General features: G+C 55.2%; 1 protein-coding gene across 1 annotated transcript in view; it reads right to left on the bottom strand.

Annotated features, from left to right (window-relative positions):
• Nucleotides 1-26,387, bottom strand: part of SLC2A4RG (SLC2A4 regulator) — a 38,380-nt gene extending 11,993 nt beyond the window's left edge. The window contains exons 1-4 of the mRNA XM_040331139.1: nucleotides 26,217-26,387; nucleotides 9,662-9,852; nucleotides 5,552-5,584; nucleotides 349-422 (exon numbers count right to left, since the gene is read on the bottom strand). Coding sequence (XP_040187073.1) covers nucleotides 349-422; nucleotides 5,552-5,584; nucleotides 9,662-9,852; nucleotides 26,217-26,291 — 373 coding nt within the window. The 5' untranslated portion in view covers nucleotides 26,292-26,387. The remainder of the gene's footprint in view (nucleotides 1-348; nucleotides 423-5,551; nucleotides 5,585-9,661; nucleotides 9,853-26,216) is intronic.
• Between the last annotated feature and the right edge of the window lie 1,379 nt (nucleotides 26,388-27,766).

The following is a 27,766-nucleotide window of genomic DNA, read 5'->3' as shown; positions in this document are numbered from 1 at the left end:
ACTGCGCTTGGTATATGTCGGCGCAGTATTCAAACTTGGCGCGGGAAAGCGGGTATCGGCGTATATGGCGCACCCACGATTTTGCCCTGATTTTCATGGCAAAAAAGTGCACGGTATACGCCGATAAATACGGTAACTATGTAATTAGGATCATACCCGGAGCTCAGCTTCAAACACCAGGCTGCTCCCACAGTGGGCTACCATACCCAGCTTTGCCAAGTGCTAGCATCTTTGGGGGCAATGCTGCATGCAACTTCTGGATCATTTAGAAGAAGAGTGGAGAGGTCGGGGGCTGGGACACAGTTTGCAGGGAGTAGATGATAACAGAAGTGAGCTAGATGGATGTACCTGCTCCTGCTCCCAACGCCATGGGCCCCGAGGACAAGCTAGTGAGTGCAGCTGCTGCGATTGCCTCATCCAATCTGCAAAAAAAGAAAAAAGGAGAAATATTTTACTAAGCAAACAGATCAGTCCTTGAAATAAAAAAATAAAAGTTATTACCTAGAATCCACCCCCCCAATACCCTTCGTGTGCTACTCCTTTTCAGAGGATGGAAGCTGTACTGTGCACAGGGCCAGTGTGTTCTGTAAACCACTGGGCTATGGGGGAGGGGTTTTAAACAAGGGAGGATACTTGGTCCTGTGATCCTGGGAAGACACTGTATGCCATGTTCTGGCATCCGAGCCGAATTAGTAGTTCAGTGGGAGTTTTTTGGCCAGGCTTTGGGGGTGCCGTTAATGGCTTACACAGGTATGGCATTTAACCAAGCAAAACTTTTCTAAGCTGAGCTGTGTTGGGGCCCCTTGACTGCAAAAGGCTATTTTAGTCAAAATCTGAACTTAGCCTTTAACCACTTCCAGACCGCCGCATGTATATGTACGTCCACAGAATGGCACGTACAGGCAAATGGGCGTACATCCTTGCCTTCTAGCGGGTGGGGGGTCCGATCGGGACCCCCCCAGCTACATGCGGCGGTCGGATTCCCACGGGGAGCGATCCGGGACGAGGGCGCGGCTATTTGTTTATAGCCACTCCGTCGCAATCGCTCCCCGGAGCTGAAGAACGGGGAGAGCCGTATGTAAACACGGCTTCCCCGTGCTTCACTATGGCGGCGTATCGATCGAGTGATCCGTTATATAGGGAGACTCGATCGATGACGTCAGTCCTACAGCCACACCCCCCTACAGTTGTAAACACACACTAGGTGAACCCTAACTCCTACAGCGCCCCCTGTGGTTAACTCCCAAACTGCAACTGAATTTTCACAATAAACAATGCAAAATTGTCCTAAATGTCCGCCATAATGTCGCAGTCACGAAAAAAATCACTGATCCCCGCAAATAGTAGTAAAAAAAAAATAATTAATAAAAATGCAATAAAACTATCCCCTATTTTGTAAACGCTAACCAATCGATAAACGCCTATTGCGTTTTTTTTTACCAAAAATAGGTAGAAGAATACGTATCGGCCTAAACTGAGGAAAAAAATAAATTTTATATATGTTTTTGGGGGATATTTATTATAGCAAAAAGTAAAAAATATAGAATTTTTTTCAAAATTGTCGCTCTATTTTTGTTTATAGCGCAACAAATAAAAACCGCAGAGGTGATCAAATACCACCAAAAGAAAGCTCTATTTGTGAGGAGAAAAGGACGCCAATTTTGTTTGGGAGCCACGTCGCACGACCGCGCAATTGTCTGTTAAAGCGACGCAGTGCCGAATCGCAAAACCTGGCCTGGGTATTTAGCTGCCTAAAGGTCCGGGGCTTAAGTGGTTAAAGGCAGAGTTCCACCCAAAAATGGAACTTCCTCTTTTCGCCCCCCCCCCCGTGTCACATTTGGCACCTTTCAGGGGGGAGGGGAGCAGATACCTGTCTAATACAGGTATTTTGCTCCCACTTCCGGGCATAGATAGCCAAGCCACCCGCAGATATCTACGCCATTTCCAACACCTCCTCCGTCCCCACACACAGGTCCCAGAAGACAGCAGGGACCAGTGGGCTCGCGCATTCACGCTGTAGGGAACCAGGAAGTGAAGCCGCAAAGGTTTCACTTCTTGATTCCCTTACCAAAGATGGCGGCGCCTCCACCCGAGTGACAAATTGGCTTTGGGTGCCGACATCGCGGGCGCTCTGGACAGGTAATTGTCCTCATTTTAAAAGTCAGCAGCTGCAGCATTTATAGCTGCTGACTTAAAGCGGGAGTTCACCCTAAAAAAAAAAAATGTTACCCTTAGATTGAGGCTCATTTTGTCTAGCTGAATCGGCTAGTTTTTTTTAAATCAAAGCTGTACTTACCGTTTTAGAGAGCGATCTTCTCCTTGGCTTTCCGGGTATGGTCTTTGTGACTGGGCGTTCCTATTTGATTGACAGGCTTCCGACGGTCGCATACATCGCGTCACGAGTAGCCGAACGTCGGTGCGGCTCTATACGGCGTCTGCGCACCGACGTTCGGCTACTTTTGGAAAATCGTGACGCGATGTATGCGACTGTCGGAAGCCTGTCAATCAAATAGGAACGCCCAGTCCCGCAGCCCATACCCGGAAGCGGCGGAGAAGATGTATCTCTAAAACGGTAAGTACTGCTTCGATTTTAAAAAAACTAGCCGATTCCCCTTCACAAAATGAGCATCAATCTAATGTTAAAAATTGTAATTTCCGGGTGAACTCCCGCTTTAAAAAAAAAATAATAATAATTGGCGGAACTCGGCTTTAAGGCCACCTGATGGGAGAGTGATATTTCAGGACTATTCACCGATTACGGTAAGGGAGGTAAATGACCCCGATATAAGCTGGGATATAATCTTACATGGCAACATCATGGCTGCTATTCATAATGAGTAGGGATGTCCTGATGCAGATACTAGTATCGGTACCGATACCGAGCATTTCCCCGAGTACTTGTACTTGGGGGAAATGCTCCGATTCCTCACCCGATACCTGGGCAGGCAAGGGAGTAGCAAGTCTTCCCCCCCCGTGTTGTCTTTTCCTCGTGTTGTCTCTTCCCCGTGCAGTCTCTTCCTCGTGCAGTCTCTTCCCCCGTCCGTGCAGTCTCTTCCCCCGTCCGTGCAGTCTCTTCCCCCGTCCGTGCAGTCTCTTCCCCCGTCCGTGCAGTCTCTTCCCCCGTCCGTGCAGTCTCTTCCCCCGTCCGTGCAGTCTCTTCCCCCGTCCGTGCAGTCTCTTCCCCCGTCCGTGCAGCTCTCCCCGCGTCCGTGCAGTCTCTTCCCCTGTCCGTGCAGTCTCTTCCCCCGTCCGTGCAGTCTCTTCCCCCGTCCGTGCAGTCTCTTCCCCCGTCCGTGCAGTCTCTTCCCCCGTCCGTGCAGCTCTCCCCGCGTCCGTGCAGTCTCTTCCCCTGTCCGTGCAGTCTCTTCCCCCGTCCGTGCAGTCTCTTCCCCCGTCCGTGCAGTCTCTTCCCCCGTCCGTGCAGCTCTCCCCGCGTCCGTGCAGTCTCTTCCCCTGTCCGTGCAGTCTCTTCCCCCGTCCGTGCAGTCTCTTCCCCCGTCCGTGCAGTCTCTTCCCCCGTCCGTGCAGTCTCTTCCCCCGTCCGTGCAGTCTCTTCCCCCGTCCGTGCAGTCTCTTCCCTCTTCCCCCGTCCGTGCAGTCTCTTCCCTCTTCCCCCGTCCGTGCAGTCTCTTCCCTCTTCCCCCGTCCGTGCAGTCTCTTCCCTCTTCCCCCGTCCGTGCAGTCTCTTCCCCCGTCCGTGCAGTTTCTTCCCTCTTCCGTGCAGTCTCTTCCCTCTTCCCCCGTCCGTGCAGTCTCTTCCCTCTTCCCCCGTCCGTGCAGTCTCTTCCCTCTTCCCCCGTCCGTGCAGTCTCTTCCCTCTTCCCCCGTCCGTGCAGTCTCTTCCCCCGTCCGTGCAGTCTCTTCTCCCGTCCGTGCAGTCTCTTCCCTCTTCCCCCGTCCGTGCAGTCTCTTCCCCCGTCCGTGCAGTCTCTTCCCCCGTCCGTGCAGTCTCTTCCCTCTTCCCCCGTCCGTGCAGTCTCTTCCCCCGTCCGTGCAGTCTCTTCCCCCGTCCATGCAGTCTCTTCCCTCTTCCCCGTCCATGCAGTCTCTTCCCTCTTCCCCCGTCCGTGCAGTCTCTTCCCCCGTCCGTGCAGTCTCTTCCCTCTTCCCCCGTCCGTGCAGTCTCTTCCCCCGTCCGTGCAGTCTCTTCCCCCGTCCGTGCAGTCTCTTCCCCCGTCCGTGCAGTCTCTTCCCCCGTCCGTGCAGTCTCTTCCCCCGTCCGTGCAGTCTCTTCCCTCTTCCCCCGTCCGTGCAGTCTCTTCCCTCTTCCCCCGTCCGTGCAGTCTCTTCCCTCTTCCCCCGTCCGTGCAGTCTCTTCCCTCTTCCCCCGTCCGTGCAGTCTCTTCCCCCGTCCGTGCAGTTTCTTCCCTCTTCCGTGCAGTCTCTTCCCTCTTCCCCCGTCCGTGCAGTCTCTTCCCTCTTCCCCCGTCCGTGCAGTCTCTTCCCTCTTCCCCCGTCCGTGCAGTCTCTTCCCTCTTCCCCCGTCCGTGCAGTCTCTTCCCCCGTCCGTGCAGTCTCTTCTCCCGTCCGTGCAGTCTCTTCCCTCTTCCCCCGTCCGTGCAGTCTCTTCCCCCGTCTGTGCAGTCTCTTCCCCCGTCCGTGCAGTCTCTTCCCTCTTCCCCCGTCCGTGCAGTCTCTTCCCCCGTCCGTGCAGTCTCTTCCCCCGTCCATGCAGTCTCTTCCCTCTTCCCCGTCCATGCAGTCTCTTCCCTCTTCCCCCGTCCGTGCAGTCTCTTCCCTCTTCCCCCGTCCGTGCAGTCTCTTCCCTCTTCCCCCGTCCGTGCAGTCTCTTCCCCCGTCCGTGCAGTCTCTTCTCCCGTCCGTGCAGTCTCTTCCCTCTTCCCCCGTCCGTGCAGTCTCTTCCCCCGTCTGTGCAGTCTCTTCCCCCGTCCGTGCAGTCTCTTCCCTCTTCCCCCGTCCGTGCAGTCTCTTCCCCCGTCCGTGCAGTCTCTTCCCCCGTCCATGCAGTCTCTTCCCTCTTCCCCGTCCATGCAGTCTCTTCCCTCTTCCCCCGTCCGTGCAGTCTCTTCCCCCGTCCGTGCAGTCTCTTCCCTCTTCCCCCGTCCGTGCAGTCTCTTCCCCCGTCCGTGCAGTCTCTTCCCCCGTCCGTGCAGTCTCTTCCCCCCCCCAAGAGCCGGACGCACAGATTGGCTTTGGCTGCCAACATCGCGGGCGCCCTAGACAGGTAAGTGTCCATATATTAAGTCAGTAGCTGCTGTATTTCTAGCTGCTGACTTTTAATAAAAAATATATATTTCGGCGGAACACTGTTTTAAGGTGAAAAACCTGGAGACTTTACAACTCCTTTAAGGAATATCGATGAGGACAGGAGGGAAGCAGGGGAGAAGTGGGCAACATTGGATGCAGAATTTCTGGACTTTTTTTATTTTTTGAATACAGTGGTGGGTGGGGGTTAGAAGCCCTGTTAGTTTTTTTCATTTTCCCTGTGCCTTGTACATTCAGGTGGTTGGAAACCCTTGCATATACCCAGTGAATTGACCAGTCCAAGATAATACACATTAAAAAAAAAAAAAAAAATCCTCCTACGTACCCGTTTATCTCCAGCCATCTCTTCTCCGGAGCCCTTTAAAGTACAGAATTTAGACAGCATTATTAAGCTCCAGAAGGCAGGAGGTGGGGATCTGATGTCACACATTAAACTACACTGGGGGGGGGGGGGCGGGGACTTGCACCACTACTGTGGGCACCCCGGCTGTGACAGCTTGCAGCTTCACAGCTGGGTGCCCACTGTGCATGCACGAGTCGTGCTGCACATCCTGGGCAATCTTCTGGGACCTGCGACATGTCCCAGAAGATTGCAGCGGGGAGGGGCTGCCTAGGGGGCCCGAGCGGACTTGTCAAAACTAGATAATGCCCCCCCCCCCCCCCCCCCCCAAAAATGAAATGGCAGAGGGTCATAATTTCTTAACAGCTTCCCCACCGCCGCACGCCGATATATATCTGGAGAATGGCACGGGCAGGGAGTGCGCTCGCGAGTCCCGCAAACTCAAGAGGCAGGCTATGTAAACAAGGCATTTCCCTGTTCTGTCTAGCAACACGACAGGGATCTACTGCTCCGTCATCGGGAGCAATGATCGCTGTCATGTCACTGGTAGCCCAGTTAGAATCACTCCCTAGGACACACTTAACCCCTTGATTGCCCCCCCCCCCTGGTGTTTAAACCCTTCCCTGCCAGTGTCATTTACACAACAATCAGTGGCTATTTATAGCACTGTGATCGCTGTATAAAATGACACTGGTCACAAAATGGTGTCAAAAGTGTCCGCCATAATGTCGCAGTCCTGAAAAAAAATAAAAAAAAATAAATAAATAAAAATCACAGATTGCCCCAATTACTAGTATAAAAAAATATAAAAATGTTTTTTAATAAAAAATTGCATAAACCTATCCCATATTTTGTAGACACTTTTGCGTATATGCTTATTGCGATTTTTTATTTTTCCAAAAATATGTAGAAGAATAATACTTATCGGCCTAAACTGAGGAATATATATATATGTATGTATTAGTGCTGTCAAACGATTAAAATTTTTAATCGCGATTAATCGCATTAATGTCATAGTTAACTCACGATTAATCTATCTAATTTATGACGAATTTCCCCACAAATATCGCACAATTCTGCAAGTGATTATAATTTATTATCGCTGTTTTCTAGCTGCTCTAAAACCATTTTTGACATAAAGGGACACTTTTGGACAATCTACAGTTTCCAGGCAGAAAGAACAGTTTTTATTACATAAAAGAACATGTAGGGCACTGGGCAGACCACTAGGGACAAGGGGGGTGTGTATTTTTTACATACAGTACTGTAATCTATAAGATTACAGTATACTGTATGTAATGTGTTTGTTTACGTTTTTGAATTTGGCGCCGTTCTCCGCTCCCGTGCGTCGTAACGTCGCAGGGAACGGAGCTCGGCGGCACACAGGCACTGTGAATCGAGCGAGGAGGACCCGCCAAGCAAGGAGGACCCGCCAAGCGAGGAGGACCCGCTCGATCACACAGCGGGGTGGCATCGCTGGATCCAGAGACAAGGTGAGTAACTTGCCTGTGAATCCAGCGAGAAGGTAAGCCGCGCCGCGCCGCTGCACACTCTGCATGTCCACCCCGAGGGCTCCTGCGTTAATCGCGCGATAAAAATATTGACGGCGTTAACATGGGTTTGCGTTAACGCCGTTAATATCGCGTTTAACGCACAGCCCTAATATATATATATATATATATATATATATATATATATATATATATATAAAAATATATTTATTATAGCAAAAATTAAAAAATATTGTCTTTTTTCTTCAAAACCGTCGCTCCTTTTTTTTTTTTTATAGCGCAAAAAATAAAAACCGCAGAGGTGATCAAATGCCACCAAAAGAAATCTCTATTTTCTATTTGTGGGGGGGGGGGACGTAAATTTTATTTGGGAGCCACGTCGCACGGCCGCGCAATCGTCAGTTAAAGCGACGCAGTGCCGAATCGCAAAAAATACTCTGGTCAGGAGGGGGGGGGGGGGGTAAATTCTTCCGGGGCGGAAGCGGTAAAAAAAAAAAGAAAAGGGAAGCTTCACTTTTGGGTAGAACTATGCTTTAAACTTTACACACCCACAGCGGTTCGCATCAACAGGGTGCGATGTGGATGCGGTACGGAATCCGCACAAGATTCGCAGCGAATTCACACAAAATCACTGTGAACCGTCTCTGAAACCTGGAAGCTGATTGGTTACTACTAGGGTTGTCCCGATACCGATACTAGTATCGGTATCGGGACCGATTTCGAGTATTTGCGGGAGTACTCGTACTCCCGCAAATACCCCCGATACCGAAATAGAATACTCCCCCCCCCCCCCCCACCGCATCCCCGCTTGGTTAATACGGGCGGGGAACATTACAGCATTCATTTGAATAGCTGTAGTCTTTCCCGCCACGCCGCGTATAGACACTCCCCCTTGCTCGGGTGAACTGTCCAATCCCGAGCAAGGGGGAGTGTCTATACGCAGCGCTGCGCGAAAGACTACAGCTATTCAAATCAATGCTGTAATGTTCCCCGCCCGTATTAACCAAGCGGGGATGCGGCGCGGCAGCGGGGATGCGGCAGCATGTACGGTAAGGGGGACATGGCTGCATATATGGGGGGGACATGGCTGCATATGGGGGGACATGGCTGCATATGGGGGGGACATGGCTGGTTATATGGGGGACATGGCTGCATATATGGGGGGGACATGGCTGCATATGGGGGGACATGGCTGCATATGGGGGGGGACATGGCTGCATATGGGGGGGGACATTGCTGCATATGGGGGGGGACATGGCTGCATATGGGGGGGGACATGGCTGCATATGGGGGGAGACATGGCTGCATATGGGGGGGGACATTGCTGCATATGGGGGGGGACATTGCTGCATATGGGGGGGGACATTGCTGCATATGGGGGGGACATGGCTGCATATGGGGGGGGGACATGGCTGCATATGGGGGGGACATGGCTGCATATGGGGGGGGGACGGCTGCATATGGGGGGGGACATGGCTGCATATGGGGGGGGACATGGCTGCATATGGGGGGGGGGGGGACATGGCTGCATATGGGGGGGACATGACTGGATATGGGGGGGGACATGGCTGCATATGGGGGGGGACATGGCTGCATATGGGGGGGGACATTGCTGCATATGGGGGGGGGACATTGCTGCATATGGGGGGGGGACATTGCTGCATATGGGGGGGACATGGCTGCATATGGGGGGGGACATGGCTGCATATGGGGGGGGGGACATGGCTGCATATGGGGGGGGACATGGCTGCATATGGGGGGGGGGGGGGGACATGGCTGCATATGGGGGGGACATGACTGGATATGGGGGGGACATGACTGGATATGGGGGGACATGGCTGCATATATAGGGGGGGACATGGCTGCATATATGGGGGGGGGACATGGCTGCATATGGGGGGGACATGACTGGATATGGGGTGACATGGCTGCATATGGGGGGGACATGACTGGATATGGGGGGACATGGCTGCATATATGGGGGGGACATGGCTGCATATATGTGGGGGGACATGGCTGCATATATGGGGGGGGGACATGGCTGCATATATGGGGGGGACATGGCTGCATATATGTGGGGGGACATGGCTGCATATATGGGGGGGGGACATGGCTGCATATATGGGGGGGACATGGCTGCATATATGTGGGGGGACATGGCTGCATATATGGGGGGGGGACATGGCTGCATATATGGGGGGGACATGGCTGCATTTGGGGACACATTTAAAAAAAAGTATCGGTACTTGTACTCAGTCCTAAAAAAGTGGTATCGGGACAAGCCTAGTTACTACACACAGCTGCGCCAAATTCCGTGTGCACCAGTTTTAGTAAATCTTCCCAGTTGGACAGTAAGTGTGCGATTTGGGGGGGGGAGGGGATTGAATGCAGACATGACATCTCAGAACTAGCAAGCTACAACATATTACATGTTATTCATAGTTCTTCTCTGTTACATAACACTGCAATAACAAAGTACAGGGTCACGGAACAGCTCATGGGATTTGGAAATCGTTCAAATAGACAACATGAGAGTGCATGTAATAGGCAGACGGGTGTGGAGCGGGTGCGATTGGTGGCTGACCTGTGTCTGGGGACGGGGATGACGCTGGAAAACACTGGAGGGAAGCGGCTCTGTACAGGTTGAGGCTGGGAGACGGCTGCGTTGGGAGATTGCAGCGCCCCGCACAGGAAGTCCTGGCACTGGCCGGTCCTTGGCGCCAGCATGCCGTCATACTGAAAAGGTGTCCGGGTGTCGGCGTAGAAGGCAGAAACCTGTACAGGGAAGAGAAGACGTGAGAGGTCAGCAGCAGACATACAACACGGGTGACACGAGGGAGGAGTGAAAGAGCCGGGTGCCTTGTTGTGTGTTTGGGGTATAAACATCTCATTCTGGGATGGCAGGGGGGGGCATAGAGAAATATCCATGTGTAACACATTGTATACACAAATACCAGGAGGCAATGTGTACGGGGGGATCGTCCACATGTGTGCGAAGGGGGGGGGGGGGTGTGTCAGTGTGTGATGAAGAAGGGGGGATGAGGAGGTGTCAGTGTGTGATGAAGAAGGGGGGATGAGGAGGTGTCAGTGTGTGATAAAGAAGGGGGGTGAGGGGGTGTCAGTGTGTGATGAAGAAGGGGGGGTGAGGAGGTGTCAGTGTGTGATAAAGAAGGGGGGTGAGGGGGTGTCAGTGTGTGATGAAGAAGGAGGGTGAGGGGGTGTCAGTGTGTGATAAAGAAGGGGGGTGAGGGGGTGTCAGTGTGCGATGATGAAGTAGGGGGGTGAGGGGGTGTCAGTGTGTGATGATGAAGAAGGGGGGTGAGGGGGTGTCAGTGTGTGATAAAGAAGGGGGTGAGGGGGTGTCAGTGTGTGATAAAGAAGGGGGATGAGGGGGTGTCAGTGTGTGATGATGATGATGAAGAAGGGGGGTGAGGAGGTGTCAGTGTGTGATAAAGAAGGGGGATGGGGAGGTGTCAGTGTGTGATGAAGAAGGGGGGTGAGGAGGTGTCAGTGTGTGATGAAGAAGGGGGATGAGGAGGTGTCAGTGTGTGATGAAGAAGGGGGATGAGGGGGTGTCAGTGTGTGTCGAAGAAGGGGGATGAGGAGGTGTCAGTGTGTGATGAAGAAGGGGGAGTCAGTGTGTGATGAAGAAGGGGGATGAGGGGGTGTCAGTGTGTGATGAAGAAGGGGGGTGAGGAGGTGTCAGTGTGTGATGAAGAAGGGGGATGAGGGGGTGTCAGTGTGTGATGAAGAAGGGGGTGAGGAGGTGTCAGTGTGTGATGAAGAAGGGGGATGAGGAGGTGTCAGTGTGTGATGATGATGAAGAAGGGGGGTGAGGGGGTGTCAGTGTGTGATGAAGAAGGGGGATGAGGAGGTGTCAGTGTGTGATGAAGAAGGGGGATGAGGGGGTGTCAGTGTGTGATGAAGAAGGGGGATGAGGAGGTGTCAGTGTGTGATGAAGAAGGGGGATGAGGGGGTGTCAGTGTGTGATGAAGAAGGGGGGTGAGGAGGTGTCAGTGTGTGATGAAGAAGGGGGATGAGGAGGTGTCAGTGTGTGATGAAGAAGGGGGATGAGGGGGTGTCAGTGTGTGATGAAGAAGGGGGATGAGGAGGTGTCAGTGTGTGATGAAGAAGGGGGATGAGGGGGTGTCAGTGTGTGATGAAGAAGGGGGATGAGGAGGTGTCAGTGTGTGATGAAGAAGGGGGATGAGGAGGTGTCAGTGTGTGATGAAGAAGGGGGGTGAGGAGGTGTCAGTGTGTGATGAAGAAGGGGGATGGGGAGGTGTCAGTGTGTGATGAAGAAGGGGGGTGAGGAGGTGTCAGTGTGTGATGATGAAGAAGGGGGGTGAGGGGGTGTCAGTGTGTGATAAAGAAGGGGGTGAGGAGGTGTCAGTGTGTGATGATGATGATGAAGAAGGGGGATGAGGAGGTGTCAGTGTGTGATGATGATGATGATGAAGAAGGGGGGTGAGGAGGTGTCAGTGTGTGATGAAGAAAGGGGATGGGGAGGTGTCAGTGTGATGATGATGATGAAGAAGGGGGGTGAGGAGGTGTCAGTGTGTGATGAAGAAAGGGGATGGGGAGGTGTCAGTGTGTGATGATGATGAAGAAGGGGGATGGGGAGGTGTCAGTGTGTGATGAAGAAGGGGGATGAGGAGGTGTCAGTGTGTGATGAAGAAGGGGGTGAGGAGGTGTCAGTGTGTGATAAAGAAGGGGGTGAGGAGGTGTCAGTGTGTGATGAAGAAGGGGGATGAGGGGGTGTCAGTGTGTGATAAAGAAGGGGGGTAAGGAGGCGTCAGTGTGTGATGAAGAAGGGGGATGGGGAGGTGTCAGTGTGTGATGAAGAAGGGGGGTGAGGAGGTGTCAGTGTGTGATGAAGAAGGGGGATGGGGAGGTGTCAGTGTGTGATGAAGAAGGGGGATGAGGAGGTGTCAGTGTGTGATGAAGAAGGGGGGTGAGGAGGTGTCAGTGTGTGATGAAGAAGGGGGGTGAGGGGGTGTCAGTGTGTGATGAAGAAGGGGGGTGAGGAGGTGTCAGTGTGTGATGAAGAAGGGGGGTGAGGGGGTGTCAGTGTGTGATGAAGAAGGGGGATGAGGAGGTGTCAGTGTGTGATGAAGAAGGGGGATGAGGAGGTGTCAGTGTGTGATGAAGAAGGGGGATGAGGAGGTGTCAGTGTGATGATGAAGTAGGGGGGTGAGGGGGTGTCAGTGTGTGATGATGATGATGAAGAAGGAAGGTGAGGGGGTGTCAGTGTGTGATGAAGAAGGGGGGTGGGGAGGTGTCAGTGTGTGATGAAGAAGGGGGGTGAGGGGGTCTCAGCATGTGATAAAGAAGGGGGGTGAGGAGGTGTCAGTGTGTGATGAAGAAGGGGGATGAGGGGGTGTCAGTGTGTGATGAAGAAGGGGGATGAGGAGGTGTCAGTGTGTGATGAAGAAGGGGGGTGAGGAGGTGTCAGTGTGTGATGAAGAAGGGGGATGGGGAGGTGTCAGTGTGTGATGAAGAAGGGGGGTGAGGGGGTGTCAGTGTGTGTCGAAGAAGGGGGATGAGGAGGTGTCAGTGTGTGATGAAGAAGGGGGAGTCAGTGTGTGATGAAGAAGGGGGATGAGGGGGTGTCAGTGTGTGATGAAGAAGGGGGGTGAGGAGGTGTCAGTGTGTGATGAAGAAGGGGGATGAGGGGGTGTCAGTGTGTGATGAAGAAGGGGGTGAGGAGGTGTCAGTGTGTGATGAAGAAGGGGGATGAGGAGGTGTCAGTGTGTGATGATGATGAAGAAGGGGGGTGAGGGGGTGTCAGTGTGTGATGAAGAAGGGGGATGAGGAGGTGTCAGTGTGTGATGAAGAAGGGGGATGAGGGGGTGTCAGTGTGTGATGAAGAAGGGGGATGAGGAGGTGTCAGTGTGTGATGAAGAAGGGGGATGAGGGGGTGTCAGTGTGTGATGAAGAAGGGGGGTGAGGAGGTGTCAGTGTGTGATGATGATGAAGAAGGGGGGTGAGGGGGTGTCAGTGTGTGATGAAGAAGGGGGATGGGGGGGTGTCAGTGTGTGATGAAGAAGGGGGATGAGGGGGTGTCAGTGTGTGATGAAGAAGGGGGATGAGGAGGTGTCAGTGTGTGATGAAGAAGGGGGATGAGGAGGTGTCAGTGTGTGATGAAGAAGGGGGGTGAGGAGGTGTCAGTGTGTGATGAAGAAGGGGGATGGGGAGGTGTCAGTGTGTGATGAAGAAGGGGGGTGAGGAGGTGTCAGTGTGTGATGATGAAGAAGGGGGGTGAGGGGGTGTCAGTGTGTGATAAAGAAGGGGGTGAGGAGGTGTCAGTGTGTGATGATGATGATGAAGAAGGGGGGGTGAGGAGGTGTCAGTGTGTGATGATGATGATGAAGAAGGGGGATGAGGAGGTGTCAGTGTGTGATGATGATGATGATGAAGAAGGGGGGTGAGGAGGTGTCAGTGTGTGATGAAGAAAGGGGATGGGGAGGTGTCAGTGTGATGATGATGATGAAGAAGGGGGGTGAGGAGGTGTCAGTGTGTGATGAAGAAGGGGGATGGGGAGGTGTCAGTGTGTGATGATGATGAAGAAGGGGGATGGGGAGGTGTCAGTGTGTGATGAAGAAGGGGGATGAGGAGGTGTCAGTGTGTGATGAAGAAGGGGGTGAGGAGGTGTCAGTGTGTGATAAAGAAGGGGGTGAGGAGGTGTCAGTGTGTGATGAAGAAGGGGGATGAGGGGGTGTCAGTGTGTGATAAAGAAGGGGGGTAAGGAGGCGTCAGTGTGTGATGAAGAAGGGGGATGGGGAGGTGTCAGTGTGTGATGAAGAAGGGGGGTGAGGAGGTGTCAGTGTGTGATGAAGAAGGGGGATGGGGAGGTGTCAGTGTGTGATGAAGAAGGGGGATGAGGAGGTGTCAGTGTGTGATGAAGAAGGGGGGTGAGGAGGTGTCAGTGTGTGATGAAGAAGGGGGATGAGGAGGTGTCAGTGTGTGATGAAGAAGGGGGGTGAGGAGGTGTCAGTGTGTGATGAAGAAGGGGGGTGAGGGGGTGTCAGTGTGTGATGAAGAAGGGGGGTGAGGAGGTGTCAGTGTGTGATGAAGAAGGGGGGTGAGGGGGTGTCAGTGTGTGATGAAGAAGGGGGATGAGGAGGTGTCAGTGTGTGATGAAGAAGGGGGATGAGGAGGTGTCAGTGTGTGATGAAGAAGGGGGATGAGGAGGTGTCAGTGTGATGATGAAGTAGGGGGGTGAGGGGGTGTCAGTGTGTGATGATGATGATGAAGAAGGAAGGTGAGGGGGTGTCAGTGTGTGATGAAGAAGGGGGGTGGGGAGGTGTCAGTGTGTGATGAAGAAGGGGGGTGAGGGGGTCTCAGCATGTGATAAAGAAGGGGGGTGAGGAGGTGTCAGTGTGTGATGAAGTAGGGGGGTGAGGCGGTGTCAGTCTTTAATGATGATGATGATGAAGAAGGGGGATGAGGAGGTGTCAGTGTGTGATGAAGAAGGGGGATGAGGGGGTGTCAGTGTGTGATGAAGAAGGGGGATGAGGAGGTGTCAGTGTGTGATGAAGAAGGGGGGTGAGGAGGTGTCAGTGTGTGATGAAGAAGGGGATGGGGAGGTGTCAGTGTGTGATGAAGAAGGGGGGTGAGGAGGTGTCAGTGTGTGATGAAGAAGGGGGGTGAGGGGGTGTCAGTGTGCGATGATGAAGTAGGGGGGTGAGGGGGTGTCAGTGTGTGATAAAGAAGGGGGTGAGGAGGTGTCAGTGTGTGATGATGATGATGAAGAAGGGGGGGTGAGGAGGTGTCAGTGTGTGATGATGATGATGAAGAAGGGGGATGAGGAGGTGTCAGTGTGTGATGATGATGATGAAGAAGGGGGGTGAGGAGGTGTCAGTGTGTGATGAAGAAAGGGGATGGGGAGGTGTCAGTGTGTGATGATGATGATGAAGAAGGGGGGTGAGGAGGTGTCAGTGTGTGATGAAGAAAGGGGATGGGGAGGTGTCAGTGTGATGATGATGATGAAGAAGGGGGGTGAGGAGGTGTCAGTGTGTGATGAAGAAAGGGGATGGGGAGGTGTCAGTGTGTGATGATGATGAAGAAGGGGGATGGGGAGGTGTCAGTGTGTGATGAAGAAGGGGGATGAGGAGGTGTCAGTGTGTGATGAAGAAGGGGGATGAGGGGGTGTCAGTGTGTGATAAAGAAGGGGGATGAGGGGGTGTCAGTGTGTGATAAAGAAGGGGGGTAAGGAGGCGTCAGTGTGTGATGAAGAAGGGGGATGGGGAGGTGTCAGTGTGTGATGAAGAAGGGGGGTGAGGAGGTGTCAGTGTGTGATGAAGAAGGGGGATGAGGGGGTGTCAGTGTGTGATGAAGAAGGGGGATGGGGAGGTGTCAGTGTGTGATAAAGAAGGGGGGTGAGGAGGTGTCAGTGTGTGATGAAGAAGGGGGGTAAGGAGGCGTCAGTGTGTGATGAAGAAGGGGGATGGGGAGGTGTCAGTGTGTGATGAAGAAGGGGGGTGAGGAGGTGTCAGTGTGTGATGAAGAAGGGGGATGGGGAGGTGTCAGTGTGTGATGAAGAAGGGGGATGGGGAGGTGTCAGTGTGTGATAAAGAAGGGGGGTGAGGAGGTGTCAGTGTGTGATGAAGAAGGGGGGTGAGGAGGTGTCAGTGTGTGATGAAGAAGGGGGGTGAGGGGGTGTCAGTGTGTGATGAAGTAGGGGGGTGAGGGGGTGTCAGTGTGTGATGATGATGATGAAGAAGGAAGGTGAGGGGGTGTCAGTGTGTGATGATGAAGAAGGAGGGTGAGGGGGTCTCAGCATGTGATAAAGAAGGGGGGTGAGGAGGTGTCAGTGTGTGATGAAGTAGGGGGGTGAGGCGGTGTCAGTCTTTAATGATGATGATGATGAAGAAGGGGGATGAGGAGGTGTCAGTGTGTGATGATGAAGAAGGGGGATGAGGGGGTGTCAGTGTGATGATGAAGTAGGGGGGTGAGGGGGTGTCAGTGTGTGATGATGATGAAGTAGGGGGGTGAGGGGGTGTCAGTGTGTGATGATGAAGAAGGGGGGTGAGGGGGTGTCAGTGTGTGATGAAGTAGGGGGGTGAGGGGGTGTCAGTGTGTGATGATGAAGTAGGGGGGTGAGTGGGTGTCAGTGTGTGATGAAGAAGGAGGGTGAGGGGGTGTCAGTGTGTGATGATGAAGTAGGGGGGTGAGGGGGTGTCAGTGTGTGATGAAGAAGGAGGGTGAGGGGGTGTCAGTGTGTGATGAAGAAGGGGGATGAGGAGGATTTCAGTGTGTGATGATGATGAAGTAGGGGGGTGAGGGGGTGTCAGTGTGTGATGATGAAGAAGGGGGATGAGGGGGTGTCAGTGTGTGATGAAGAAGGGGGTGAGGAGGTGTCAGTGTGTGATGAAGAAGGGGGATGAGGAGGTGTCAGTGTGTGGTGATGATGATGATGATGAAGAAGGGGGATGGGGAGGTGTCAGTGTGTGAAGATGAAGTAGGGGGGTGAGGGGGTGTCAGTGTGTGAAGATGAAGTAGGGGGGTGAGGGGGTGTCAGTGTGTGATGAAGAAGGGGGATGAGGTGTCAGTGTGTGGTGATGAAGAAGGGGGGTGAGGAGGTGTCAGTGTGTGAAGATGAAGTAGGGGGGTGAGGGGGTGTCAGTGTGTGATGAAGAAGGAGGGTGAGGGGGTGTCAGTGTGTGAAGATGAAGTAGGGGGGTGAGGGGGTGTCAGTGTGTGATGAAGAAGGGGGATGAGGAGGTGTCAGTGTGTGATGAAGAAGGGGGATGAGGAGATGTCAGTGTGTGATGATGAAGAAGGGGGATGAGGGGGTGTCAGTGTGTGATGAAGAAGGGGGGTGGGGAGGTGTCAGTGTGTGATGAAGAAGGGGGGTGAGGGGGTGTCAGTGTGTGATGAAGAAGGGGGATGAGGAGGTGTCAGTGTGTGATGAAGAAGGGGGGTGAGGGGGTGTCAGTGTGTGATGAAGAAGGGGGGTGAGGGGGTGTCAGTGTGTGATGAAGAAGGGGGATGAGGAGGTGTCAGTGTGTGATGAAGAAGGGGGGTGAGGAGGTGTCAGTGTGTGATGAAGAAGGGGGGTGGGGAGGTGTCAGTGTGTGATGAAGAAGGGGGGTGAGGGGGTGTCAGTGTGTGATGAAGAAGGGGGATGGGGGGGTGTCAGTGTGTGATGAAGAAGGGGGGTGAGGGGGTGTCAGTGTGTGATGAAGAAGGGGGATGAGGAGGTGTCAGTGTGTGATGAAGAAGGGGGGTGAGGGGGTGTCAGTGTGTGATGATGAAGTAGGGGGGTGAGGGGGTATCAGTGTGATGATGAAGTAGGGGGGTAAGGGGGTGTCAGTGTGTGATGATGAAGTAGGGGGGTGAGGGGGTGTCAGTGTGTGATGATGAAGTAGGGGGGTGAGTGGGTGTCAGTGTGTGATGAAGAAGGAGGGTGAGGGGGTGTCAGTGTGTGATGATGAAGTAGGGGGGTGAGGGGGTGTCAGTGTGTGATGAAGAAGGGGGATGAGGAGGATTTCAGTGTGTGATGATGATGAAGTAGGGGGGTGAGGGGGTGTCAGTGTGTGATGATGAAGAAGGGGGATGAGGGGGTGTCAGTGTGTGATAAAGAAGGGGGGTGAGGAGGTGTCAGTGTGTGATGAAGAAGGGGGGTGAGGAGGTGTCAGTGTGTGATGAAGAAGGGGGATGAGGGGGTGTCAGTGTGTGATGAAGAAGGGGGGTGAGGAGGTGTCAGTGTGTGATGAAGAAGGGGGGTGAGGAGGTGTCAGTGTGTGGTGATGATGATGATGATGAAGAAGGGGGATGGGGAGGTGTCAGTGTGTGAAGATGAAGTAGGGGGGTGAGGGGGTGTCAGTGTGTGATGAAGAAGGAGGGTGAGGGGGTGTCAGTGTGTGAAGATGAAGTAGGGGGGTGAGGGGGTGTCAGTGTGTGATGAAGAAGGGGGATGAGGTGTCAGTGTGTGGTGATGAAGAAGGGGGGTGAGGAGGTGTCAGTGTGTGAAGATGAAGTAGGGGGGTGAGTGGGTGTCAGTGTGTGATGAAGAAGGAGGGTGAGGGGGTGTCAGTGTGTGAAGATGAAGTAGGGGGGTGAGGGGGTGTCAGTGTGTGATGAAGAAGGGGGATGAGGTGTCAGTGTGTGGTGATGATGATGAAGAAGGGGGGTGAGGAGGTGTCAGTGTGTGATGAAGAAGGGGGGTGAGGGGGTGTCAGTGTGTGATGATGATGATGAAGGGGGGGGGATGAGGAGGTGTCAGTGTGTGATGAAGAAGGGGGATGAGGGGGTGTCAGTGTGTGATGATGATGAAGAAGGGGGATGAGGGGGTGTCAGTGTGTGATGAAGAAGGGGGGTGGGGAGGTGTCAGTGTGTGATGAAGAAGGGGGGTGAGGGGGTGTCAGTGTGTGATGAAGAAGGGGGATGAGGAGGTGTCAGTGTGTGATGAAGAAGGGGGGTGAGGGGGTGTCAGTGTGTGATGAAGAAGGGGGGTGAGGGGGTGTCAGTGTGTGATGAAGAAGGGGGATGAGGAGGTGTCAGTGTGTGATGAAGAAGGGGGGTGAGGAGGTGTCAGTGTGTGATGAAGAAGGGGGGTGGGGAGGTGTCAGTGTGTGATGAAGAAGGGGGGTGAGGGGGTGTCAGTGTGTGATGAAGAAGGGGGATGGGGGGGTGTCAGTGTGTGATGAAGAAGGGGGGTGAGGGGGTGTCAGTGTGTGATGAAGAAGGGGGATGAGGAGGTGTCAGTGTGTGATGAAGAAGGGGGGTGAGGGGGTGTCAGTGTGTGATGATGAAGTAGGGGGGTGAGGGGGTATCAGTGTGATGATGAAGTAGGGGGGTAAGGGGGTGTCAGTGTGTGATGATGAAGTAGGGGGGTGAGTGGGTGTCAGTGTGTGATGAAGAAGGAGGGTGAGGGGGTGTCAGTGTGTGATGATGAAGTAGGGGGGTGAGGGGGTGTCAGTGTGTGATGAAGAAGGGGGATGAGGAGGATTTCAGTGTGTGATGATGATGAAGAAGGGGGGTGAGGGGGTGTCAGTGTGTGATGATGAAGAAGGGGGATGAGGGGGTGTCAGTGTGTGATAAAGAAGGGGGGTGAGGAGGTGTCAGTGTGTGATGAAGAAGGGGGGTGAGGAGGTGTCAGTGTGTGATGAAGAAGGGGGATGAGGGGGTGTCAGTGTGTGATGAAGAAGGGGGGTGAGGAGGTGTCAGTGTGTGATGAAGAAGGGGGGTGAGGAGGTGTCAGTGTGTGGTGATGATGATGATGATGAAGAAGGGGGATGGGGAGGTGTCAGTGTGTGAAGATGAAGTAGGGGGGTGAGGGGGTGTCAGTGTGTGATGAAGAAGGAGGGTGAGGGGGTGTCAGTGTGTGAAGATGAAGTAGGGGGGTGAGGGGGTGTCAGTGTGTGATGAAGAAGGGGGATGAGGTGTCAGTGTGTGGTGATGAAGAAGGGGGGTGAGGAGGTGTCAGTGTGTGAAGATGAAGTAGGGGGGTGAGTGGGTGTCAGTGTGTGATGAAGAAGGAGGGTGAGGGGGTGTCAGTGTGTGAAGATGAAGTAGGGGGGTGAGGGGGTGTCAGTGTGTGATGAAGAAGGGGGATGAGGTGTCAGTGTGTGGTGATGATGATGAAGAAGGGGGGTGAGGAGGTGTCAGTGTGTGATGAAGAAGGGGGGTGAGGAGGTGTCAGTGTGTGATGATGATGAAGAAGGGGGGTGAGGGGGTGTCAGTGTGTGATGAAGAAGGGGGATGAGGAGGTGTCAGTGTGTGATGAAGAAGGGGGATGAGGAGGTGTCAGTGTGTGATGATGATGAAGAAGGGGGATGAGGAGGTGTCAGTGTGTGATGATGAAGAAGGGGGATGAGGGGGTGTCAGTGTGTGATGAAGAAGGGGGGTGAGGGGGTGTCAGTGTGTGATGAAGAAGGGGGATGAGGAGGTGTCAGTGTGTGATGAAGAAGGGGGATGAGGAGATGTCAGTGTGTGATGATGAAGAAGGGGGATGAGGGGGTGTCAGTGTGTGATGAAGAAGGGGGGTGGGGAGGTGTCAGTGTGTGATGAAGAAGGGGGATGAGGAGGTGTCAGTGTGTGATGAAGAAGGGGGGTGAGGGGGTGTCAGTGTGTGATGAAGAAGGGGGATGAGGAGGTGTCAGTGTGTGATGAAGAAGGGGGGTGAGGGGGTGTCAGTGTGTGATGAAGAAGGGGGGTGAGGGGGTGTCAGTGTGTGATGAAGAAGGGGGATGGGGAGGTGTCAGTGTGTGATGAAGAAGGGGGATGAGGAGGTGTCAGTGTGTGATGAAGAAGGGGGGTGAGGGGGTGTCAGTGTGTGATGATGAAGAAGGGGGATGGGGGGGTGTCAGTGTGTGATGAAGAAGGGGGGTGAGGGGGTGTCAGTGTGTGATGAAGAAGGGGGGTGAGGAGGTGTCAGTGTGTGATGAAGAAGGGGGGTGAGGGGGTGTCAGTGTGTGATGAAGAAGGGGGGTGAGGAGGTGTCAGTGTGTGATGAAGAAGGGGGATGAGGGGGTGTCAGTGTGTGATGAAGAAGGGGGTGAGGAGGTGTCAGTGTGTGATGAAGAAGGGGGTGAGGAGGTGTCAGTGTGTGATGAAGAAGGGGGGTGAGGTGGTGTCAGTGTGTGATGAAGAAGGGGGGTGAGGAGGTGTCAGTGTGTGGTGATGATGAAGAAGGGGGGTGAGGGGGTGTCAGTGTGTGATGAAGAAGGGGGATGGGGAGGTGTCAGTGTGTGATGAAGAAGGGGGATGAGGAGGCGTCAGTGTGTGATGAAGAAGGGGGGTGGGGAGGTGTCAGTGTGTGATGAAGAAGGGGGGTGAGGGGGTGTCAGTGTGTGATGAAGAAGGGGGGTGAGGTGGTGTCAGTGTGTGATGAAGAAGGGGGTGAGGAGGTGTCAGTGTGTGGTGATGATGAAGAAGGGGGGTGAGGGGGTGTCAGTGTGTGATGAAGAAGGGGGATGGGGAGGTGTCAGTGTGTGATGAAGAAGGGGGATGAGGAGGCGTCAGTGTGTGATGAAGAAGGGGGGTGGGGAGGTGTCAGTGTGTGATGAAGAAGGGGGGTGAGGAGGTGTCAGTGTGTGATGAAGTAGGGGGGTGAGGGGGTGTCAGTGTGTGATGAAGAAGGAGGGTGAGGGGGTGTCAGTGTGTGAAGATGAAGTAGGGGGGTGAGGGGGTGTCAGTGTGTGATGAAGAAGGGGGGTGAGGAGGTGTCAGTGTGTGATGAAGTAGGGGGGTGAGGGGGTGTCAGTGTGTGATGAAGAAGGAGGGTGAGGGGGTGTCAGTGTGTGAAGATGAAGTAGGGGGGTGAGGGGGTGTCAGTGTGTGATGAAGAAGGGGGGTGAGGAGGTGTCAGTGTGTGATGAAGAAGGGGGGTGAGGGGGTGTCAGTGTGTGATGAAGAAGGGGGGTGGGGAGGTGTCAGTGTGTGATGAAGAAGGGGGGTGAGGGGGTGTCAGTGTGTGATGAAGAAGGGGGATGGGGAGGTGTCAGTGTGTGATGATGATGAAGAAGGGGGGGTGAGGGGGTGTCAGTGTGTAATCATGAAAAGGGGGTGTCGGTATGGGGGGCGGTTGTTGGAAGGGTCACCATTGGGGAGGGGGGCCATGATAGGTCAGGGGGGAGGGGTTGTGGATGGATATCAGTGTGTACAGGGGGCGTGTTGGTGTTTTTGTGGGGGGGGGGATTAGTGGAGGATGTCAGTCTGTGTGGGTGATTGGGGGTTGATGGGTAGTTATCTGGAGGGAAGGGGGTGTGTTAGTCTGTGGGGGGTGTTGCAATGGTGACTATTGAGGGGGGTAGGGGGGTGTTGGTAAGTCCGGGGGGGGGTTGTATTGGGAGGAGGATTGGGCATTGTTCAAAAGGGTGTCTATAAAATAGAGAGGGAGACATTCAGGGTGTGTCAGTATGTGGGGGAGGGGAGATGTATGTAATAAGGGGGGGGGTGTCCCGGGTCGAGTGTACACACAGCAGGGGGGGGGTGACATTCCGGGTGTCAGAAGGGGGTGTGTCAGTGTACGGGGGGGGGGGGGTGTCCCATGCCAGGTGTACACAGTACTGGGGGGGGGGGGGGGGGGGTGACATTCCGGGTGTAATTAGGGGGGGTGTGTCCCGGGCCGGGGGAGATGTATATAATGAGGGGGGGGGGGGGTCCCGGGCCAGGTGTACACAGTATTGGGAGGGGGGTGTGTGTGACATTCCGGGTGTAATTAGGGGGTGTGTCCCGGGTCGGAGGAGATGTATTAAATAGAGGGGGGGTGTCCCGGGCCGGGTGTACACAGTATTAGGAGGAGGGGGGGTGTGTGTGACATTCAGGGTGTCAGAAGGGGGTGTGTCCCGGGCCGGGGGAGATTTATATAATGAGGGGGGGGGGTGTATCCCGGGCCGGGTGTACACAGTATTAGGAGAAGTAGGGGGGGGGGGGTGTGTGACATTCAGGGTGTCAGAAGGGGGTGTGTCCCGGGCCGGGGGAGATTTATATAATGGGGGGGGGGGTGTATCCCGGGCCGGGTGTACACAGTATTAGGAGAAGTAGGGGGGGGGGGGGGGGTGACATTCAGGGTGTCAGAAGGGGGTGTGTCCCGGGCCGGGGGAGATTTATATAATGAGGGGGGGGGTGTATCCCGGGCCGGGTGTACACAGTATTAGGAGAAGTAGGGGGGGGGGGGTGTGACATTCAGGGTGTCAGAAGGGGGTGTGTCCCGGGCCGGGGGAGATTTATATAATGGGGGGGGGGGGGGGTGTCCCGGGCTGGGTGTACACAGTATTAGGAGGGGGGGTGTGTGTGACATTCCAGGTGTAAGAAGGGGGTGTGTCTTGGTGGTGGGGTGTCAGTGTATTGGGGGGAGGGGAGATGTATATAATAAGGGGGGGGGTGTCCTGGGTTGGATGTACACACAGTAGGGGGGGTGACATTCTGGGGGGGTCAGTGTATTGGGGGGGTGTCCTGGGTTGGGTGTACACAGTATTAGGAGGGGGTGTGTGTGACATTCCAGGTGTAAGCAGGGGGTGTGTCTCGGTGGCGGGGTGTCAGTGTATTGGGGGGAGGGGAGATGTATATAATAAGGGGGGGTGTCCTGGGTTGGATGTACACACAGTAGGGGGGGGGGACATTCTGGGTGTCAGAAGGGGGTGTGTCAGTGTATTGGGGGGGTGTCCCGGGCCGGGTGTACACAGTATTAGGAGGGGGGTGTGTGTGACATGCCGGGTGTAAGAAGGGGGTGTGTCTCGGTGGTGGGGTGTCAGTGTGTTGGGGGGAGATGTATGTAATAAGGGGGGGGGGTGTCCCGGGTCGAGTGTACACACAGTAGGGGGGGTGACATTCCGGGTGTCAGAAGGGGGTGTGTCAGTGTACGGGGGGGGGGGGCCCATGCCAGGTGTACACAGTATTAGGAGGGGGAGGGGGGTGTGTGTGACATTCCGGGTGTAATTAGGGGGGGGTGTCCCGGGCCGGGGGAGATGTATATAATGAGGGGGGGGGTGTCCCGGGCCGGGTGTACACAGTAATAGGAGGGGGGTGTGTGTGACATTCCGGGTGTAATTAGGGGGGGGGGGGTGTCCCGACCGGGGGAGATGTATATAATGGGGGGGGGGGTGTCCCTGGCCGGGTGTACACAGTATTAGGAGGGGGAGGGGGGTGTGTGTGACATGCCGGGTGTAATTAGGGGGGGGGGGGGGGTGTCCCGACCGGGGGAGATGTATATAATGGGGGGGGGGGGGTGTCCCTGGCCGGGTGTACACAGTATTAGGAGGGGGTGTGTGTGACATGCCGGGTGTAAGAAGGGGGTGTGTCTCGGTGGTGGGGTGTCAGTGTGTTGGGGGGAGATGTATGTAATAAGGGGGGGGGGGGTCCCGGGTCGAGTGTACACACAGTAGGGGGGGGGACATTCCGGGTGTCAGAAGGGGGTGTGTCAGTGTACGGGGGGGGGTGTCCCATGCCAGGTGTACACAGTATTAGGAGGGGGAGGGGGGTGTGTGTGACATTCCGGGTGTAATTAGGGGGGGGGGGGTCCCGGGCCGGGGGAGATGTATATAATGAGGGGGGGGGTGTCCCGGGCCGGGTGTACACAGTAATAGGAGGGGGGTGTGTGTGACATTCCGGGTGTAATTAGGGGGGGGGGGGGGGTCCCGACCGGGGGAGATGTATATAATGGGGGGGGGGGGGGTCCCTGGCCGGGTGTACACAGTATTAGGAGGGGGAGGGGGGTGTGTGTGACATGCCGGGTGTAATTAGGGGGGGGGGGGTGTCCCGACCGGGGAGATGTATATAATGGGGGGGGGGGGTGTCCCTGGCCGGGTGTACACAGTATTAGGAGGGGGTGTGTGTGACATGCCGGGTGTAAGAAGGGGGTGTGTATCGGTGGTGGGGTGTCAGTGTATTGGGGGGAGGGAAGATGTATGTAATAAGGGGGATCCCAGGTCGAGTGTACACACAGTAGGGGGGGTGACATTCCGGGTGTCAGAAGGGGGTGTGTCAGTGTACGGGGGGGGGTGTCCCATGCCAGGTGTACACAGTATTAGGAGGGGGAGGGGGGTGTGTGTGACATTCCGGGTGTAATTAGGGGGGGGGGGCCCGGGCCGGGGGAGATGTATATAATGAGGGGGGGGGGGGCCCGGGCCGGGTGTACACAGTAATAGGAGGGGGGTGTGTGTGACATTCCGGGTGTAATTAGGGGGGGGGGGGTGTCCCGACCGGGGGAGATGTATATAATGGGGGGGGGGGTGTCCCTGGCCGGGTGTACACAGTATTAGGAGGGGGAGGGGGGTGTGTGTGACATGCCGGGTGTAATTAGGGGGGGGGGGGGGGGGTCCCGACCGGGGGAGATGTATATAATGGGGGGGGGGGGGTGTCCCTGGCCGGGTGTACACAGTATTAGGAGGGGGTGTGTGTGACATGCCGGGTGTAAGAAGGGGGTGTGTCTCGGTGGTGGGGTGTCAGTGTGTTGGGGGGAGATGTATGTAATAAGGGGGGGGGGGGTCCCGGGTCGAGTGTACACACAGTAGGGGGGGTGACATTCCGGGTGTCAGAAGGGGGTGTGTCAGTGTACGGGGGGGGGTGTCCCATGCCAGGTGTACACAGTATTAGGAGGGGGAGGGGGGTGTGTGTGACATTCCGGGTGTAATTAGGGGGGGGTGTCCCGGGCCGGGGGAGATGTATATAATGAGGGGGGGGGGGTCCCGGGCCGGGTGTACACAGTAATAGGAGGGGGGTGTGTGTGACATTCCGGGTGTAATTAGGGGGGGGGGGGGTGTCCCGACCGGGGGAGATGTATATAATGGGGGGGGGGGGTGTCCCTGGCCGGGTGTACACAGTATTAGGAGGGGGAGGGGGGTGTGTGTGACATGCCGGGTGTAATTAGGGGGGGGGGGGGGTGTCCCGACCGGGGGAGATGTATATAATGGGGGGGGGGGGTGTCCCTGGCCGGGTGTACACAGTATTAGGAGGGGGTGTGTGTGACATGCCGGGTGTAAGAAGGGGGTGTGTATCGGTGGTGGGGTGTCAGTGTATTGGGGGAGGGAGATGTATGTAATAAGGGGGGGGGGGATCCCAGGTCGAGTGTACACACAGTAGGGGGGGTGACATTCCGGGTGTCAGAAGGGGGTGTGTCAGAGTACGGGGGGGGGGTGTGTCCCATGCCAGGTGTACACAGTACTGGGAGGAGGGGGGGTGTGTGACATTCTGGGTGTAATTAGGGGGGGATGTGTCCCGGGCCGGAGATGTATATAATGAGGGGGGGTGTACACAGTATTAGGAGGAAGGGGGTGGGTGACAATCCGGGTGTCAGAAGGGGGTGTGTCTCGGTGGTGGGGTGTCAGTGTAGTGGGGGGAGGGGACATGTCCCGGGCCGGGTGTACACAAAATAAGGAGGGGGGTGTGTGTGACATTCCGGGTGTAAGAAGGGGGTGTGTCCCGGGTCGGGGGAGATGTATATAATTAGGGGGGGTGTGTCCCGGGCCGGGTGTACACAGTATAAGGAGGAGAAGGGGGTGGGTGGCTGATATTCCGGGTGTCAGAAGGGGGTGGGGTGTCAGTGTATTGGGGGAGGGGAGATATCCCGGGTGTAATTAGGGGGGGTGTGTCCCGGGCCGGGTGTACACAGTATTAGGAGGGGGGTGTGACATTCCGGGTGTTGCGGTGGAAGGAGGCGTTCCCCGGGTGTATTCCGCTCTCCCCGGTACCTCGGTGTCTCGGCCCCCTAGCGGCTCCTCCATGCGGTGCAGACTCCCGGCCGCCTCACCGCTCACCGCCGCCATCTTCCTGAGGAGATGAAAAAAAAAACCGAGTAGCGGAGAGCGCGCACCGGAGACCCCGCCCACACCGCCGCCTTCTCCCCGCACACGGCGCCGCCCACCTTCGGCTAGAGCGCGGACGCCTTTCTCCGATTGGCCGAGGCCAGACATCAACACGAGCCCGCCCCCCCCTCCTCGCGCTCTGGCACGTGGCCAGTGCCTCGTCCCCCCATTGGCCGCCGCGTGTTGTTGTTCAGCGGCCGGGTCACGTGCCAGAGGGGAGAGGGGGGCGTGACGGCCCCCCCTCTCCCCGGGGAAATCACTTAACCCCATCCTGTCCGCGGAGAGAGAGAGAGGGGGGTGTGACCCGCCGGAAAATGGAAGCCGAGTGTTGCAGTCTGCTCAGGGGAGGGCCTGGAAATCCCAGTGATCCCCATGTGATTGTACGACGTGCCCCCCCCCCCCCCACACACTGTGCGATCACATTGTACCAAGTATGGGCCTGTCCTACACCTCCACTAACCAGGAGCACAGGGGACAGGCTGATCATTTCCCTTCTCTGCCGCTTCTTCTGTTTGATATAATAGTAATAATAAAAACATCACTACATTTCTGCTGCTTCCTGTTTTTTATTGTATTTGTTATTTTATTTTTAAAAATTTTAATGTAATTTTGTTATATTTATTCCATCAGCTATCGGGTGCCGCCGACATTGCGGGTAAGGGAACCCGGCAGTGTAGCCATACGGCTTTACGCCAGAAACCCTACTGCGCATGCGCAAGTGACGTCAATACACACAGCTGAGGCTCCCAGAAGTGGGGACAGCATACCTGTGAAAGACACACCCCTTTCTTACACCTGGAATGTCACCCCCCCCACTGTGTACATCCCCCCCATTATATACACACCCTCTGACACCCCCACATCCCCCCAATACACTGACACCCCTCTCCCTATTATATACACCCCCTCATCTCCTATCCACCACAATACACTGACACACCCCCTTCTTACACCTGGAATGTCACCCCCCCCACACTGTGTACATCCCCCCATTATATACACAGCCTCTGACACCCCCACATCCCCCCAATACACTGACACCCCCTCCCTATTATATACACCCCTCATCTCCTATCCCCCCAATACACTGACACACCCCCTTCTTACACCTGGAATGTCACCCCCCTCCCCCCACTGTGTACACCACCCCCACACCCTCTGACACCCCCACAATACACTGACACCCCCCTCCCTATTATATACACCCCCTCATCTATCCACCACAATACACTGACACACCCCCTTCTTGCACCCGGAATCATGTCACCCCCCCCTACTGTGTACACCCGGCCCAGGACAACCCCCCATCTGAAAGGTGCCAAATGTGGCACCGAAGGGGTGAGGAGTACAACGATCAAGAAGTTCCACTTTTGGGTGGAACTCCGCTTTAAAGCAATCTACTGAGCTGGCCAGAACCACCTCTGGAGGGAGTCTGT

This window comes from Rana temporaria, chromosome 12 (genome assembly GCF_905171775.1).
Source record: "Rana temporaria chromosome 12, aRanTem1.1, whole genome shotgun sequence".
NCBI lineage: Eukaryota > Metazoa > Chordata > Amphibia > Anura > Ranidae > Rana > Rana temporaria.
Note: the sequence above shows the minus strand (reverse complement) of the source record. Positions and strands in the feature narration are given on the sequence as shown.